This window comes from Aegilops tauschii, chromosome 4 (genome assembly GCF_002575655.3).
Source record: "Aegilops tauschii subsp. strangulata cultivar AL8/78 chromosome 4, Aet v6.0, whole genome shotgun sequence".
Lineage (NCBI taxonomy): Eukaryota > Viridiplantae > Streptophyta > Magnoliopsida > Poales > Poaceae > Aegilops > Aegilops tauschii.
The window spans coordinates 510,092,255-510,109,901 of NC_053038.3; the positions used below are offsets into that span (position 1 = coordinate 510,092,255).

General features: G+C 41.4%; 2 protein-coding genes across 3 annotated transcripts; one reads left to right on the top strand and one right to left on the bottom strand.

The window, feature by feature from the left end:
• Positions 1–1,711: 1,711 nt before the first annotated feature.
• LOC120962634 (uncharacterized) lies at positions 1,712–4,419 on the bottom strand. 2 transcript variants are annotated; one of them, XM_040386334.3, is made up of 9 exons: positions 3,547–3,657; positions 3,156–3,463; positions 3,021–3,089; positions 2,801–2,929; positions 2,612–2,680; positions 2,458–2,532; positions 2,296–2,376; positions 2,111–2,197; positions 1,712–2,029 (listed from the first exon to the last, which is right to left on the bottom strand). In XM_040386334.3, the coding sequence occupies exons 2-9, from the start codon at positions 3,183–3,185 to the stop codon at positions 1,766–1,768; spliced, it is 804 nt and encodes a 267-aa protein (XP_040242268.3). In that variant the 5' UTR covers positions 3,186–3,463; positions 3,547–3,657; the 3' UTR covers positions 1,712–1,765. The 2 variants fall into 2 exon arrangements, 1 of the variants encoding a protein (XP_040242268.3); XR_012182667.1 differs by lacking the exons at positions 1,712–2,029; positions 2,111–2,197; positions 2,296–2,376; ... (1 more) ...; positions 2,612–2,680; positions 2,801–2,929 and having other exon boundaries at positions 3,547–4,419.
• A 10,404-nt stretch (positions 4,420–14,823) lies between these two features.
• LOC109735066 (WAT1-related protein At5g64700-like) lies at positions 14,824–16,594 on the top strand. Its single transcript, XM_040386335.2, has 6 exons — positions 14,824–14,990; positions 15,084–15,197; positions 15,294–15,534; positions 15,731–15,889; positions 15,976–16,127; positions 16,301–16,594. The coding sequence occupies exons 1-6, from the start codon at positions 14,890–14,892 to the stop codon at positions 16,449–16,451; spliced, it is 918 nt and encodes a 305-aa protein (XP_040242269.2). The 5' UTR covers positions 14,824–14,889; the 3' UTR covers positions 16,452–16,594.
• Positions 16,595–17,647: the final 1,053 nt, after the last annotated feature.

A 17,647-nucleotide genomic window follows, 5' to 3' on the forward strand; every position in this document is an offset into this window, starting at 1 on the left:
TCAGTTGCTATTGTCTGTAAGTGATTTCTTTCTTTAATTTAAGTCTCAAGCTAGTTTTAGTGCTCATTGATCGATCATTACCTGTAATTATCCTCACTATATTCTTTTCTGTGGTATTATGCAGGATGAAGATCTATGAAATGAAAAAAGCTGGACGCTATGGCATTGGGTTCATTGACCCAAATACCGTTAATGAATACACATGGAAATTGGAATGGTATAGACAAGATGTAGAGAATAAAATGTTAGAGTTCTTGAAGCGCCTCAATAGCAATGAAGATATACTACTTCCTTACAACTTCGAGTGAGTCACACTGTCTTGTACTACAAATTCTGTTTTTGCTTACTAGCTAGATGTTAATAAGTGTATAGGGTTTACGGTTAGTTGATTAGTGTTATGCACATGCCCGCTTAATTTATACATGCAAACGTATGCGCATGCAGGTACCACTGGATCTTGTTAGACATTAAAGTTGAAGAAGGAAAAGTTGAAGTACTGGACTCACTACTTAAAAAAGAAAGTGACTACAACATCGTGAAGGGGATAGTCAACAGCTAATTTCAATCATTATTAACTATATCTCAGCCTATTTAGTTCGTCATTTCCTGATATGAACTATTTAATAACCCCTTTATTAATTTTCTTTGCCGGCGGGCAGGGCTTGGGCAAAGTTCATCAAGGTGACTCCAGGAAAATGGCGAGAAAAGCTATTTTGGTATCGACCCAAGGTAAGTAATTAAGTAGTACTAGCTAGCTAGCTACCATCTCTTTAATTCTTGTTTCAATACCATTAATTAATTATCATGCTTGATTAATTATTACCTGATTAAATTAAATTCTCGTAAAGGCCCTCAAGAAGGCGCCGGGGACTGATCTGTGTGCATTCTACGTTTGCAAGAACATTCGCATGATGGCGCCCGAAAGGAGCAGATCTGATAGACAGGCCTGGGTACGTTTGTCAGAAACTATTCACAAATTTTTACACCATTATCGATATCTAGTCACACAACTAATACACATGCATATTGATCTCCTTCTTAACAGTTCAGAGAGGTGCGGGAGCAACTCCTACCAACGGAGCGCATACTAGCACTTCAAGAGGAAATAGCGGGATTTTTGCTCGACCAGGTCATAGATCCCAAAGGAGAATACTATTACCCGCTACCGCCCCCATGAACCACTTGTCATCGTGCTTCGAAGGCACCAAGGCAACATGTAGGAGAAATTGTATATATATACATGTGTATGTGTGAATAATTAATGGTGGTTGTGAGACATTCGATTATATATATATATGATGGGTTCTACGAGAAAATCTATTTATATATATGCATAACGTGTACAATATGTACTGTCGTAAAATACCAGCAAAAAAAGAATTAAATGGAAAACACAAAATTAATGGAAAAATAAAAATCAAACCAACCCCCCCCCCCCAAATATTTAGTACCGGTTGGTGCTACCAACCGGTACTAATGGTCTACCAGCACCCAGGCCTGGCTCGTGCCACGTAGTGGCACTTTAGCGCCGGTTCGTGCCGAACCGGTAGTAAGGGAGGGCTTTAGTCTCCACTCTTTAGTGCCGGTTGTAGAACCGGCACTAAAGGCCCTTACGAACCGGCACTAAAGCCCGGTTCTGCACTAGTGAAGAATCAAAATCCCATTACTTGGCAACGAAGAATTTCCAACGCTTCAAGTGTTGGCACAGATTTAGTGTGATTATTATTATTATTATTATTATTATTATTATTATTATTATTATTATTTAATCAATGCTCCATAATAGTGCAGTTTTTGTTGAGGGCCATGCAATCTTTGTTTTTTCTGCATTACCGAGAGTAGTGCAGTTTTTGCGACTCCGTACCAAATTTTCAGTTTTCACAAGTGCCATATCAACATGCACCGCCCAGAATTCATTCCTAATTTCAGCACCATCAAGTTTAAAGTTTGGATCACAACTTACAATTGTAGCAAGAGCTACATCCCTGTTATGGTTTTTCAGGCTCTTCAAGAATACTTTAGTTCCTGCCTGTTAGAGAAAATCAAAGTAACCATATGAGAAAAATAGAAAGAAAACAGAGGAACATATGAAATGAATGAGCACTCTTACAGGTAATTCACTGGCACCCAACCAGCTCAGCGAACCACTTTGAGCACTCTTACTGCTTGCATTGGCACCTTTTGTTGTTTTTTTGATCTGGACAACAGTATGATAGCAAAGAAGAAGTCATAAACAAATAAACAAGCTAGCATTATAGTTTGAACAGAAATGTGTATGTGATTATGAAAAGATACCCGTTTGTTTGCAGCAGAAGTTTTATCTCCCTGACGTGCACTAACATTCTCAAGAAAAGTTTCTTTGTTCTGAACAACATTCTGATGGCAAGACGACCAGTAGATACATAACCATCAGAGCAATATATTTTGAACATATTGTATATGGTAACGGAAATATACCTTATGTGTAGCAGAATTTATTTCCCCTTGCTGAGCACTGAAATTATGAGGAGTTTCTTGGTTCTGGACAACATTCTGATAGCAACAAGTAAAGACATAGACATGGGAGCACTATAGTTTGATCATAACTTTGTATATGGGACTATGTTGATACCTTGTGTGCAGTAGAGCATTTTTCTAGTTGTCGTGCACTGCCACCATTATGAACCATAGTTTCTTTGTTCTAGGATAAAATGATCACACATCAAGTTTTGGGTATTTTATATGCAATTGCAAAAAGTGCAAGCACAACAACTTAAAACTCAGCAATGACAGGTTGTAAAGATTATTTAAGTAGACAAACCTTATCTGAAACATAATTCTTGTTTGATGCTTGCAAATCTGCATCTTTTGATCCACTTGGCTTGTTCTGTAAATTATTTGATCGTTTTTTAACAAGTTGGAGTCCATCAACCGGAGGAGCAAGCACTCTCTACAGATAGCATAACATAAATATCAAATGAGAAATAATTTCTGGAGTCAAATTTGAGGAATTTTATTGTGTACTTTGACAAGATACAAACTTTTCTGTTTGAGTTGTGTCCATCAACCGAAGGTTCAAGCCCAATTGTAGCCATTGGATCTGAAGTTTCCTATGATAGGAATACGGAAAGGTTAGTGCACAAAATAAATGAAGCTTACATTTGTTAGAAATTTACCTGATTTGGTTGTCTTTCCATTCTTCTCATCTTCTCCTCTAGTTCCGTAATTTTAGCATCCTGATTTTTATTTACTTGATATCTTCATTTGGTGTATCCTCCATCGAAGTAAAATGTGTATTCTGGAATACACGTGAAGTGGAAACATCAAAAAGTTTTTTTGGGTTTGGAACTAGTCCCAAACCATGTACATGGCCAGGCTTGTCATCCCCTAATACTTTGCTCAACGCATCTCCTTTCCATGCAGTCTTTCCACCGCTGTTATCTGCTAATTCAAGGTTGTTGTCCATAATATCTTTCAACACTTCCTAAATACAGGAACAATGCGAATAATAAGAATATATATATAATATCAAATTCAAATACGAATGGTTGAGAGTTTTAAATGTACCACATCAAGTGGCAGAAATCGCCGGTGACCCATAAAACAAGCTTTCTTGCCATATTTCAAGCGCTTGGTCCATACATTTGCACCACAAGGTGGACATGCATAATCTCCATGAACCATATATGAAGCAAGCATTCCTAATGCTGGGAAATCATTTATGGTCCACAAGACAGCCGCTCTGAGTTTAAATGTTTTCTGTTCGGATGCATCATAGGTTGTCATCCCATTCACATAAAGATCTCTCAAATCTTCTAAAAGAGGCTGCATAAAAACATGAATCTTATCTCCAGGGCTCTTAGGTCCAGGAATAATCAAAGACAATGACAGATAAGATTTCTTCATGCATAGCCATGGAGGCAGGTTATACATGACTAGCACAACTGGCCAACAACTATATTTATTGATCAGCATCCCATATGGATTAAATCCATCTGTTGCTATGCCAAACCGAATATTACGACAATCATCTGCAAACCCATGCTTCTCATCAAATTTCTTCCATGCCTCGGAATCTGCTGGATGCCGTAGCACTCCATGCTGCTTGGTGCGCCCTTCATCATGCCATCGAGCTAGAGTTGCTGTTTCTTTGCACATGAATATCCTTTTCAGCCACTCTTTGATTGGAAAGTATCTCAGAACTTTCATTGGGGTAGCTCTCTTTCTTTCCTTTTTAGTTAACTTGGTTTCGGGCATTTTATCTTTCCACCTAGATGCATTGCATTTAGAGCAAAAATCATCATTTTCTGTCTCTTTCCAGAACAACTGACAGTTATTTGGGCAGACATGAATTTTTTTATATCCTAATCCAAACTTTGATATGATCTTCTTGGCCTCGTAAAAATTTTGGGGCAGAGCTTTACCATTTGGAATAGCCATGTGCAGAATATTAAGTAGATCTTCAAATGACTTATCTGACCATAACAAAAGTGCAAGTAAGGAAAGCTGAGACAATTCACATCCTGGCCCAAAGGCTTCTCTGAATCTTGAATTAATTTGTACAATGCTTCTGCTTCTTTAGTTGCTCCATCAGGAAGTGGATTTGAAAAATCTGTACTATCACTCATAGGCACATCACCATCATATATTTTCCTAATTGAATCCATAATCATTTCATTCATATTAGCATTTTCTTCAGTTTCAGGTTGTGGTTGTTGATCATCATTGTGATCGGATGAAGACTCGCCATGAAAAACCCATTTGTCATAGCTCTGAAGCATTCCATTCCACATTAAATGGTCACGGGCATCATCCCTTGATAGTACTTCAGTGTGAACACAATCTTCACATGGACATCGGATCATTGCATCTGCTGGTAAATCTTTAGAGGTAATAGCACCAGCAGTCCCAGAACTTGCATAGGATGTGATGATCTGGTCCAAAACTTGCAAAAGACAACTATTGAGTCCCACAACTTGCAGCCAATGTGCAAATCTAGTCCTAGCCAATCGTAGCACGACAAGTGGAGCCTAGTCAGCACAGCCGGTCAGCGCAGCACACTTTGCATTTACCCCCCTGGCCTATTCACTAATGAACCCACACTACACCGCACTTTTCACCTGAATTTATTGGGTCTCACTCCCCCTCGACCAATCATTCGTCGCCCTCTCCCCCCTGTCCGTGACCGACTGACAGGAGGCCGTGCTGGCTGCGCTCGTCGCCCTCTCCCCCAATGGCGTCGTCGCCGAACTTCACCGGCGGTGTGCAGCCACCGCCTACCGCGCACCAAGTTCGGCCGTTCGGTGTCAACCCTCCGGATTATGGTTAGTTGTCTCATCCTCTCTGCTCTGTCGTCCTCTCTCTGCTCGATGTCAACCCTCTTGGTTAGTGTTCTCCTCCCTGTTGGATCGCCCTGCTCTGAGCTCGTTTCAGGCACATTGTTTGGTAGTTAGTGGTTGTAGTGGTTCCCGCGACGTCAGGCTGGTCTTCGGGTAGTCGATTGTAGTCTAGGGTTTTGGGTGAAATTGGCGATTTTAGGCAAGAACCTAGGGTTCTTGTTTTGAATGTTTTCCGGTGAGACTTAAGGTTCATGGCGTACATACTGTTTTGCAAATACATGCCAATTTGGCCTAGGGTTTGTGCGTAGGGGGCAGCATCTGCAGTGTAAAAAGTCTGAACTTTATTTGGCCAATGTAGGGCACGGCTTGAGATAAGTAGTGGATTAAAGCTTAGTTTGTACATTAGCCGTGCTAACTTAGTTTGTTACTGCTTTTGTTGAGTTAATTTGCAAGTTGTAGTTAACTGAATTTATTCTGTTAACTGAATTCAGTTGGAAGTTGCAGTTATCTGAAAAAATTCAGTTAACTCAGTTTCTGAAGATAGCTGAATTTTTTGTTCAGTGACTTGAAGATGCAGTTAAATGTATTTATTCAGTCATCTTTTTTGATGCTTGTGCTTACATTATGCACTGTGTGGTTGTAGTTTGTGATTCAGCAATGGGACTTAGTGTGGACACCCCTTTCTTCACATTAGAACTGGAGCATGGTGGACTATTCTGTGGACCAATAAATAACATGGAGTACTATAATCCTTCAGTGGAGGTGCTTGACTATGTTGATGCAGGTACATTCTCATATGCAGTCATTGAAGAGCACCTGCTATGGTCGGGATATCCTGTCAATGAGCACATCATTTATTGGTGCATGCCTGACAAAACAGTTTCAGATGGTATGCTGAGAATCATAGGTGATGAGGATGTGAAGCAAATGATAACTGCCAGTGCTCAGCATAAGGTTCTTGCAATCATGGTTGATCATTCAGATTTCATCAGCAATTTCAGGCAAGATTTGATATGTACAGTGGGATCAGTTGAGAATCCTGTCAGTGTGGTAAACCCAAATGTTGTTGCAGCCAGTTCTCACAGCATCATCTCAGTCAATGATGAAGATCCAATTTCAGACTTTGCAGCACATGAGACAGAAGCAGACATCTTGCAGGCTAATGTTGCAGAAGAAGAGCTTTTGCTTACTGATGTTGCACAAGGAGAGCACTTGCTGATTGATGTTGCAGTAGAAGAACAACTGTTGACTGATTTTGCTGAAGAAGATCACTTGACTGATTTTGCTGAAGAAGATCACTTGCTGACTGATTTTGCTGAAGAAGATCATTTGCTAACTGATGTTGCAGAAGATGTAGTGCTTTCAGATTCAGATTTCATTGACAGTGATTATGACATAGATGATGGAGATGATGATCTTTATGAAGAGAACATTGACTTTGATGTTGATGAAGAAGCTGAGCAAGAGGAGGAAGAGGTGGAACCTGACTATGAACTTGATGATGAAGATTTGAATCTTTCAAGAGAAGAAGAAGAGCAACTGATGTACAAGTTCAAAGCTTTCAGTTCCAAGGTGGACATCAAAAACCCTATATTTAAAGTAGGGATGGTCTTTGCTGATGTGGTTGAGCTGAGGAAAGCTATTACTGCATATTCAGCTCATCCCTCTATAACACCACTTTGTCCAACTCTTCCTTCATGCTGTCCATCTGTTGCTTCATCTCATCCCTCTCTTTCTCTGCCTTAGCCCTCACAACCTGATGAATGCTAGTGGTAGATTTATCAGACATCTTCTTCTTCTCAAGCTCTTCCTTTAGGTCAGAAAGAGCAAGTCTTGCATTGCCCAATTCAGTAATTGCCTGCTCCTTGTCACCCACCATCTTAGCAAAATCTAGTTTAAAAAACCTCAGATCATTTTCCATCTTTTCTTTCTCTTTCACAACCCTAAAATTTTCTTCAGCAAGAACTACACTTTCCCTGAGCCTTAGCTTGTTCTCATCATCATACATGCCCCAAACCCTGGCTAAACTCATCTTCAGAGTGGCAGGCCATTCAGGGTCAATCCACTCCACATAGTTGCATTTTGGTATTTCCTACCAAATAAGAAAAAAAACAATTTTAGGTAAATGGCAAAGCATGGAGCACTATTAATCTACTCTTACAACATAACTTCTGGTAAAACTATATTAATTACACTGTCAATCATTCAATATATTTACAACACTATGGCACAACAAACATAATATCAATTCTTAGCATAACCAATACTTCTGCACAAAAACAAGATGCAGTTAACTGAAATTTTCAGTTAATTAACTGCACTTTTCTTCAGTCAACAGAATTTTCCTCAGTTAACTATATTAGGTGCTGAACTAAAGCACAGTTACATGACACACTATAAGCTTACACAGATGACAGTAACATGACACATTCCAAGAATCTCAAGCAACTGTAGATCTACTCACCTTTTGTGGACAAGCAAGATACCTCCTTCCACTGTCAACTGATTCAAACGACACAAACTTCTCACAGACACATTGGTGCTCACATCTAGCTGCAAGATCTGAAGCAGGCCTGTCCATTCAGAGCAGAAAAGAGCAGCAGGAGCCTACAACATATTCTTGTTAGCAAAAATTCCCCATTTTTTACCTAACCCTAAATGCCAGTGAGTATGAATGTAAGTACTGGAGCTAACCTCACTTGTGACAGAGTAGCCGTCGGACGACGAGCTGGATCCTTCACTCCAAGACACCATGGCGGCGAGCTGGACGGACGGCGGCGGCTTGCTGGACGGCGGCGGCGAGCTGGAGCAGGGCCTCGTCGACAGAAGCAGAGAGGTGAGTGAGCTGAGGAGGATATTCCAGGAATATACCATGCAGTTAAACTCAGGTGGTGTAGTGCGGGTTCATTAGTGAATAGGCCAGGGGGGTAAATGTAAAGTGTGCTGCGCTGACTGGCTGTGCTGACTAGGCTCCACTTGTCGTGCTACGATTGGCTAGGACTAGATTTGCACATTGGCTGCAAGTTGTGGGACTCAATAGTTGTCTTTTGCAAGTTTTGGACCAGATCATCACATCCTGTGCAAGTTCTGGGACTGCTGGTGCTATTACCTCAAATCTTTATATGCAAACTCCAGAAATTCAATTACACCAGCTGAGTACTGTGTACTTTCTCTTGGAAATCGCAATAGTAATTTGGTGGACTCTAAATCCATTGCACACTGCATAAAAATAACAAATATTAGGCCCTGTTTGGATATGAAGTATTATCAGAATACTATGGTTTCTACAAAAACTGTAGTTTTAAATACTGTGAGGTGTTTGGCTAAACCAACAACTGTAGTTTCATAAGCAGTTGTATTCCTGATACATTGTTTTTTTTTTTTAGTTTTAGAAAACGCTAGTGTCATCATGTCCTTGACTACCATACAGCTTGGTTTGTAACCTAAAAGCACAATTAACCTGAAATCACAATTAACCTGAAAGCACAATTAACACCTATGGTTTCTACAACTACTGTAAAACAGTACCAGCCAAACATATCAGTAGTTTCATTAGAACTGACAAAATTGATGTTTTCAGAAACTGTAGTATTCATTGCCAATACCGAAGTTTTGGAATACTGCGGTATTTTAAAAACTACACTGCCAAACTAGGCATTACTGCATATAAGTTTCATAATGTAATTTCGTCCAAAGCATGGAGATTCAGAGATCAGGGGACGCCGGGATGAGATACCTCTCTGAGCTGAGCAGGGGATGTGGATTGGGGAGGACCGGAGGATCAGCGGCTGAGGAAGCGACCGCGGAGCGGACTGGAAGTGGGTAGCTCCGGTAGTCCGGTCAGCAGGGCACGGTGGTGCGCCCTGCGCACCTGATTGGACAGCAGCCGGCCGGGCACCAAGCGGGGCAGGCAGTGGCAAGTCGCGGGTGTCAGCCTTCAGGCCGGTCAGGATCACAGGGCGGTCTACCGGTGGCTCCGGGCGGCCGGGCAAGGACGGCGAGGCAGGCGGCTCGTCTGGCTTCCAGGCGGCGGATCGAATATTCCCGAGACTGGAGAAACAGGGTTGACCGACCGTGCGTGGCTGCTTCCGCTTCGGCACGACGCGACGAGCAGGGTAGGCTGTTATTGGGCTTTTTTTCCTCCAAGCCCATCTCTTATATTACCATTTTTTTAGAGAGGTCCTGCAAAACGGGCCGGCCCATTCTCACTAAAAGGAAATGTCACGAAAAACAACCGACCTAGTGATAACGCGCCACTGAACTAACGACTGAGCATGTGTTAAATTACAGCGCTCAAATTTACCTATTATGTACAGCGGCAGATCCTTTTTTAATAATTCGTTCAAGACATAAGGACGTTTTCTTGAACAAATTTTGAAACTCGAACATTTTTTTAAAACGTGATTTTTAGTAAAAAGTGAATAATTATTGAAACCACGAAAAGAATTTGAAAATCCAAACATTTATTGAATTTTATAAGTTTAAAATATACATTTCATTTTTTTAACATACGCCGAACAATTTCTAACTACACGGTGTACATTTTTGTGATATTTGATGAACAAATTCTAAATATACATTGAATATTTTTGTAATATACGTTGAACAATTTTGAACAACACGTTGAACAATTTTTTATATACACTAAACAAATATTAAATACATATTGAAATTTTAGGGTGGAGCGTGGCCCACCATGTGCCTCCTCCAATGACCTGGATCAGAGAATAAATGGAAGGGACTATGCCAAATTTGATTTTTGCCGAACGAATTTTCACGCCACACTCCTTATGTGTACCGGCGTCTAATTAACTTTTATTTTTAATTATGTATATTTGCAGTCTTATAGCAGATATAATTTGCAACACATACATGACAACATATAAGATCTGTTGCAATCTATGTAGGACACTATGGTCACGAACAAGAAGTCGACAACGCATATGCTGCAACGCTTATATGCATATCTCTTGTGAATTTTGCAACTTATAGTCAAAACGTTGTACAATATGTGTTGCTTTATAGGGTGTATCCTTGTAGTGGATGAGACAATACAACACTTATTTATAGAATGCCCCCTCGCGAGATTACTCTGGCAATCGATTCATATAGCCTTTAACATTAATCCACCAACTAGCATTGAAGGTTTATTTGGGACCTGGCTAGCTGGTATAGATTTGCTTACTGCGTCTCGTATTCGGATTGGAATATGTGCGCTTTTTTGGGCTATATGGAACTGCAGAAATGATATGATCTTTAACAGACAATATTCCTTAACATTCTTGCAGGTCATTTTCAGAGCTACTGCTTGGATCCGTACGTGATCCTTACTCACTCGTATGGAGTCCAGGGAGCCTTTGGTTACTGGGTGCATCCAATGTGAGACGGTAGCACGGGATATATTCAACCGGTTTGGATGGCGGTCTCTTAATAGAATAGGCGTTTAATATTCTATTCTTTTACACATGCCGGTTGTGGCTTTGATAACTCTTTAATTTTCGCTCCTCTTGCGAGCTGTAATGGAGATAAGACTATTTTTGTTTTGAACTTCGTTTTTAATAAAGATGGCTGCATGCATTCTTCGGATGCAGAGGCCGGGGGTAAGCCTCCTTTTAAAAAAAAACTTATCAATAGCGTGGGGCTCTTACCCGGCGCTACTGCTAAGCATCTACCTATAAGGTATTTCCTAGTAGTGCATGGCGAAATAAGATTTAAGAACAAACAAGCCTCTTATGTAAAGCATATAATATGGGGATCAAATAGCACATCTTTTGTTGAGGATAACTAACTTTCGGAGAACAAAAGTGCAAAAGCTGTGAAAACTATGGATCCCAAATGAAAACGCAGGGGGGCAACTCAAGGAGGCGTTAGCTTGGCGAGGAACATACAACCAACAAACAAGACATTGAAGAGAGCGGTAGAGGGAAGTCCTGGCCACCGGTGCAGCACCGGGTGTGGGAAAGAAGAGAAGAGGCGCGACCAAGCAAACCCCATGTGTGTACCATAATTGTTTCCGAACCGGATTATTTCAAAGATTTTTCTTAAAATAGTAATCAGTTTTTAACATGGAAAAAATGGTATCACTAAAAATGAAAAAGTGTTGATGTATGTACATATGAATAAAAATTCCACCGCGTATATAAAAATGTTTGTATATACAAAAAGGTTCATGTATTTTTTAGAAATAGTTCATAGCTAGTTTTTTTTAATATTCATACACATTTTGAATATATATTCATGTACTCTAAAAAAAGATGTTAAAAGTAAGTATCCAAGAAGAAAAAGAACATAAATAGACAACAAAAAGGTGGAAATAGAAATAAAAAAATAAAAAAAGAAAAGGTAAAACAAACTAAGCCGAAGTATTGAAAGAAAAAGGAAAAGTCCGACTAAAGAATCTGCCCAATAGACTGACTGAATCTACTCTCTACCAAGCAGACTGAACTTGCTGTAGCAGTTGAGCGTGAATCTAGCTAGGAGCGAAGAATGGGTCACACGGCCTGCAGCTCGCCCGCCCGCCCGATTCCACAAGAATCTCTCCTCTCCCCTGGTTTGTTACTTCACTCCAGTGCTTGGCGCATCGATCGCCCATCCCACTCGACCCCCGCAACTCGCATCACAGAACTCCTATTCTTGTTGGCTGATCAACCAAGTTCTCGTCGTCTCGATCGAAAATCTATTGATGGGGTCGTCGTTTAAGTCGGAGTGGGGGCCGGCGATCTGCATGGTGCTCATCGAGCTGTTCACCACGGGGCAGCTGCTGCTCACCAAGGTGGTGGTCGACGCCGGCCTCATGGTCTTCGCCCTCCTCACCTACCGCTTCTTCCTCGGCGCCGCCCTCGTCGTCCCTCTCGCCCTCATCTTTGAGCCGTACGTCGTCGCTACTCTTCTCACCGCCCATGCATCTCATCTTCAAGATTTTATTATTACTCCCTCTGATTCATATTAATTATCGCTGGTTTAGTACAAAGTTGTTAGAGGGAGCACTTATTAATTTATGCGTGCATGCATTTCTGATCGATTATATTCATGACGTGACGTGATTGAATTCCTTCTTTGCACTTATATTGATATGTGGTTCGTGTGTGCCTATGGGTGGATGGCATGTTGTGTTTGCCTGTTGCCGCCGTGTCACTAGCATGTACTCCTAAAAAAGTACTCCCTCTGTTTGAAATTACTTGTCTCGAAAATGGATGTATCTAGAACTAAAATACGTCTAGATACATCCATTTCTATGACGAGTAATTCCGAACGGAGGGAGTATAAGATTGTTTAGACCACGAAAGACTATTTCTTTACAGAGGGAGTAGTCTCCAGACAAGTTTAGCTTGACAGACCATTTGTCTTCTTTCCTGGTGGCCGAAGAAGCTACTGAGTTTGGCGGTGGGAACTGTAAACATGACAACAACGCAACCTTGGGCGCCCGCCTTATAAGTAGTATGGAGGGTCATCACACCATTAGGGAATCAAGGGGAAGTAGTGGCTACTGGCTAGGCCTACGCCCGGTCGAAAACATAGCAAAACATTTCAAAAAAAAAAATCTCTGTATTTTTTACATCCCAGGAGCTCTGTAGCTCTGTATTTTTTACAAAGCTGCTCGGATGTCATTTGGGAATCAGACTTTGCAAAGACCTATAACACTTGTTCATAATCATTGTCACAAAGTTAGACAATATGGTCTACAAGTAACACTTAAGGCCGCAACAACGAAAATTACGCTCGTAAATTAAAACTACTCCCTCCGTTCGGAATTACTCGTCACAGAAATAGATGTATCTAGACGTATTTTAGTTCTAGATACATCCATTTTCGAGACAAGTAATTTCAAACGGAGGGAGTAATTGGATACACTAGCACCACCTCATGATCAGAAATTACAATATGCATGATCTTTGCATTCATATTGATCTGTTATGTTCTTCCCTGCTGGACCAATATATGGTTCGTGTTTGTCTATGGCGTGTTTGTCTGTTGCGTTCACCGTGTCGCCAGCATGTGGTCTGTTACTTCTGTACTGTGTTTAGCTAGATAGGTTGTTTATCTTCTTTCCTGATGGACAAAGAAGCTATACTGGGTTTGTAGGCGTGGGAATCGTAACCATATCAAATCTGATATGCCACACATATTTCCCAGGATCTTTTTAAAAAAATCAATAAAAAATGCAGCAAAGTCCAGCTATTTCTCTCAAAAAAAAAAATCCCAGGATCTCACTAGCCTTTTTTTTCGAAACGAAGGCAAAAGCTTTGCCTCATCTCATTAATAAACAAAAACGGAAACAAATTGCTTGGTTAATTAACGAAGACCCGGGCGAAAACCGCTACAACACGCCCACAAGAAAGGGCACCCCGGTCGACTTGGCACCGACGAGACCACACACACCACCGACAAGGGGACACCGCCAAGGTTGTCTGCAATGTCATCGTCATCACCTCTCCCCGAGCAGGCGACTCAGACCATCGCTCACCAACGTCATCCCACACAAGCCGTCAAACGGACCTCTCGCATCACCGGCCACCTGCCGCGATGCCGTGCAAGTCCAGCCCCGGGATCTCACTAGCCTTTCATGGCAACAACCTTGCATGTTTCTCATGTGGTTATTTACCAGCATGGGTTTAGCTCACGATGTCTTTGGAAGCCCTCCGCCGAACGAGTAGTATTTCACCACGAAAGGCTTACAAGGAAATTCCACTAGTATCCTACAGACTACGTACTCCCTCCGATCCAAATTAATTGACATAGATTTAGTACTAAAGTTGTGTCAATTAATTTGGACTGGAGGGAGTACATGATACAGGTTTAGCTCATTACTCGAATGAAACCAAGTCTACGACAAAAGACTAGGAATTACTTTATTAATTAATTGGAGGCATGTAGCTAACAGAGCAGGCCCTAAATCTGAAAGATTAGAAAGTTGAAAGTATAGCTAATTAGATGCAAACACAAGTTCTCTGTATAGCTAACAGAGCATGCACCGCCCACCCATATTCAAATATTTATTTTTTAGAGATTGAGGAATAACTATTATATATCCCTCAAACATAAAGAGAAAAATTAGAGGGTGTAGACATCTTGCAAACACAAGTTCTCTGTACATGCACGCCACTAGCTCACACATAAAGAATGACAAGCACTTGGTGAGTTGTTAGAGCCAGCACTCATCTCCCCTCCCTCCCCGTAGCTTTGCCATTCCCTCCTTGTCACTTTGCTCAAAGGCTATCTCCATTCTCCAATTCTCCACCACGTACGTCCAGCGACAGTAATGGGGGGCTCGACGAACGTGATGGAATGGTGGCCTGCCATCTTCATGTTGTTGATCCAAATTTTCACGACAGGGTTAATGTTGCTCACGAAGGTGGTGGTGGACAGTGGTTCACTTGCTTGGACCTTGCTCACGTACCGCTTCTTCCTTGGCGCCATCTTGACCATCCCCTTGGCGATGTTCTTTGAGAAGTTAGCTCTAATTAACTACTGTTATTTTAGCATATTTTTCTCCTTCTCATGGTTGTCATATGACAGGGAACATTTGGCAAGTAATTATCAAAATGTGTCGTGATATAGAAATATTTTGCAAATGATTATCTGTTTACTTACCCTCATCACCTCATGTAGAGGGAGGTTGAAGGAGCTTAAACTGAAGGCGTTCATATGGATTTTCACCAGTGCACTTGTGGGGTTAGTCATTTCGTTCACATCATCTCAGTTCGGCAATGGTTCTGATAAATATCTACGCACAAAGTAGTAGTGATTGTTGCTGTCACCTTCCAGATTCACAATTCCTGGTTTCGCCTACATTGGCCTTGGAGACACATCGCCAGGATACGCAGTTAACTTCTATAACATCATACCGATTGCCGCCTTCATCCTCGCGGTCCTTTTCAGGTAAACAAGATGGAAATATAATCACAAACGCCTACTATAGGAATATTGGGGCCATAGAGGAAGGAACTGCAACAACCGACTGTTTTTTTTTCTCAGGAAGGAGCCACTGGACATGAGGAGCCTGGTGGGGAACATCAAGGTCATTGGAACCCTAGTCTGTGTTGGAGGAACGCTGGTGATCAGCCTGTACAAGGGCAAGGTGCTGCACCTTTGGCCCACAAATATCATCGGCTACCACCCGAAGCAAGCCGGAGCTGCTTTTGGTCACCACCATGTGCGTGGAACCATCTTGCTCATCACCAGCAGCCTCAGCCTCGCCGTTTGGTACACAGTACAGGTATATAACAAACATATAAGCAACAACTCACCATTGCAAAGTCTCAAATAAATAGTATTACCTATATATCATTAATTTTGTACAGGTATTTCATGCAAAATTCAACTACTCCTCCGAGGGAGTATTACCTTTTTTTTAATTCTTAAGCAAAGTGTGACCAATACAGCTTAATTATATATGAGTTTGTAATGAGCAGGCTCAGATGCTAAAAGTGTTCCCATACAAGTACTGGTCCACTGTCGCTACATGCTTCGTGGGGAGCATCCAAACGGCTGTCGTCGGGGTTGCCATGAACAGAGAGAAGGCAACATGGGCGCTCAAATGGAACATGAGCTTGCTCACCATTGTGTACTCGGTAAAACTATTCGGCTATTCCTTTTGTTGTGCATCAGTTCACTTTGTGGCTCTCAGTTGAAGGTCCTCATTTACATCTTGCTGCAGGCAATACTCAACACTGCTGCCAAGTTTGTGATGATTTCGTGGGTCGTCACGCAGCGTGGGCCAACCTATCCGGCCATGTTTTGCGCCGTGACGGTGTTCTTCACTACTATTCTTGACTCGTTGCTTCTCGGCCATGATCTGTCCGTTGGGAGGTATGCTTACCACTTCTCTCCATCCTATGTTAATAAGTGCAGATTTTGGCTAACGTTCTTAAGACCGTAGGTATATACCAGAATATGCATCGCCAATTACTAACATTATTTTCTTAAAAATTGTTGCTGAGTTTTCCTTGCAATTAATAATCGATCTGTTTACATGCCTGCAGTGTTCTAGGCATGTTCATGATTCTAGCTGGGCTCTATCTTTTCCTTTGGGGAAAGAGAAAAGAATCGGTACCTCCGAGTGAAGAAAATCCAACGGAACAAATGTTGTTTCAGAATGGAGACAAGAATGATAAATCAGTAGCTAATGTATGATTATTTCATTTGGCAATCTTACAAAAGGGACTATTCAGAAGTTTGTGTATACGAAAAACAGAGAAAAAAGGTCAATACAGTTTGTGATGTCCTCAACCATTCATCCAATTTGATCATCACGTAAAAAGGTCAATATCCCAAAATTGTTGATTATGGTTGAGTTTCTTCATTTTAATTAGCAAAATTCAAACCAGAAAGTGAAAATAGCAAAATGACACAATTAGTTCTAAGTTTTGTAGTTTCTTTGTTTGGTTTTATATGAAGTCCTCGAGCATTGACCCTGCATTATTGTATCTCTCCACTGCCTCATGCTTTTCCTCCTGTCTGAATGGATCGAGATGGATCTGTGAGGGGGCCGGGGTGTGAATAGGTCTCTACAATATTTATGATGCTTGCAAGGTCAAGGGACCAAAGTAAAACGCAGATGAACGAGCTACGGTTAGGGACAATCAAAGGCACGAGGAAACGAAGATTTATTTCGATGTTCACTCCCTTGGAGGGGAGATAATCGCCGTTGGAGAGGTGGGAATCCACAAAGTAAACCAACACCACATTGCATAAGAGCAACTCCAACACGCCGACCCAAACGGACACGCGCTTTGTCCGTTTTTTGTCCATTTGGGTCAGCCGCCCGCTTGGCGTCCACCCTCTTTTTGATTTGGATCAGTCGTGTGCCCAATGCTCGCGGCCCATTTCATGTCCTGAAGGAAATATGCCCTAGAGGCAATAATAAAGCTATTATTTATTTCCTTATATCATGATAAATGTTTATTATTCATGCTAGAATTGTATTAACCGGAAACATAATACTTGTGTGAATACATAGACAAACAGAGTGTCACTAGTATGCCTCTACTTGACTAGCTCGTTGATCAAAGATGGTTATGTTTCCTAGCCATTGACATGAGTTGTCATTTGATTAACGGGATCACATCATTAGGAGAATGATGTGATTGACTTGACCCATTCCATTAGCTTAGCACTCGATCGTTTAGTATTCTGCTATTGCTTTCTTCATGACTTATACATGTTCCTATGACTATGAGATTATGCAACTCCCGTTTACCGGAGGAACACTTTGTGTGATACCAAACGTCACAACGTAACTGGGTGATTATAAAGGTGCTCTACAGGTGTCTCCGAAGGTACTTGTTGGGTTGGCGTATTTCGAGATAAGGATTTGTCACTCCGATTGT

Bases quoted from the DNA above. Each gene is read 5' to 3' on its own strand.
- LOC109735066 (XM_040386335.2), top strand. From the start codon at position 14,890: ATGATTATCTGTTTACTTACCCTCATCACCTCATGTAGAGGGAGGTTG. The intron at 14,991-15,083 runs GTTAGTCATTTC...GTCACCTTCCAG, and splicing joins TTCACCAGTGCACTTGTGGG to ATTCACAATTCCTGGTTTCG. The intron at 15,535-15,730 runs GTATATAACAAA...TGTAATGAGCAG, and splicing joins CCGTTTGGTACACAGTACAG to GCTCAGATGCTAAAAGTGTT.
- LOC120962634 (XM_040386334.3), bottom strand. From the start codon at position 3,185: ATGAGAAGAATGGAAAGACAACCAAATCAG. The intron at 2,930-3,020 runs GTTTGTATCTTG...TGCTATCTGTAG, and splicing joins GACACAACTCAAACAGAAAA to AGAGTGCTTGCTCCTCCGGT. The intron at 2,681-2,800 runs GTTTGTCTACTT...ATTTTATCCTAG, and splicing joins AGAATTATGTTTCAGATAAG to AACAAAGAAACTATGGTTCA.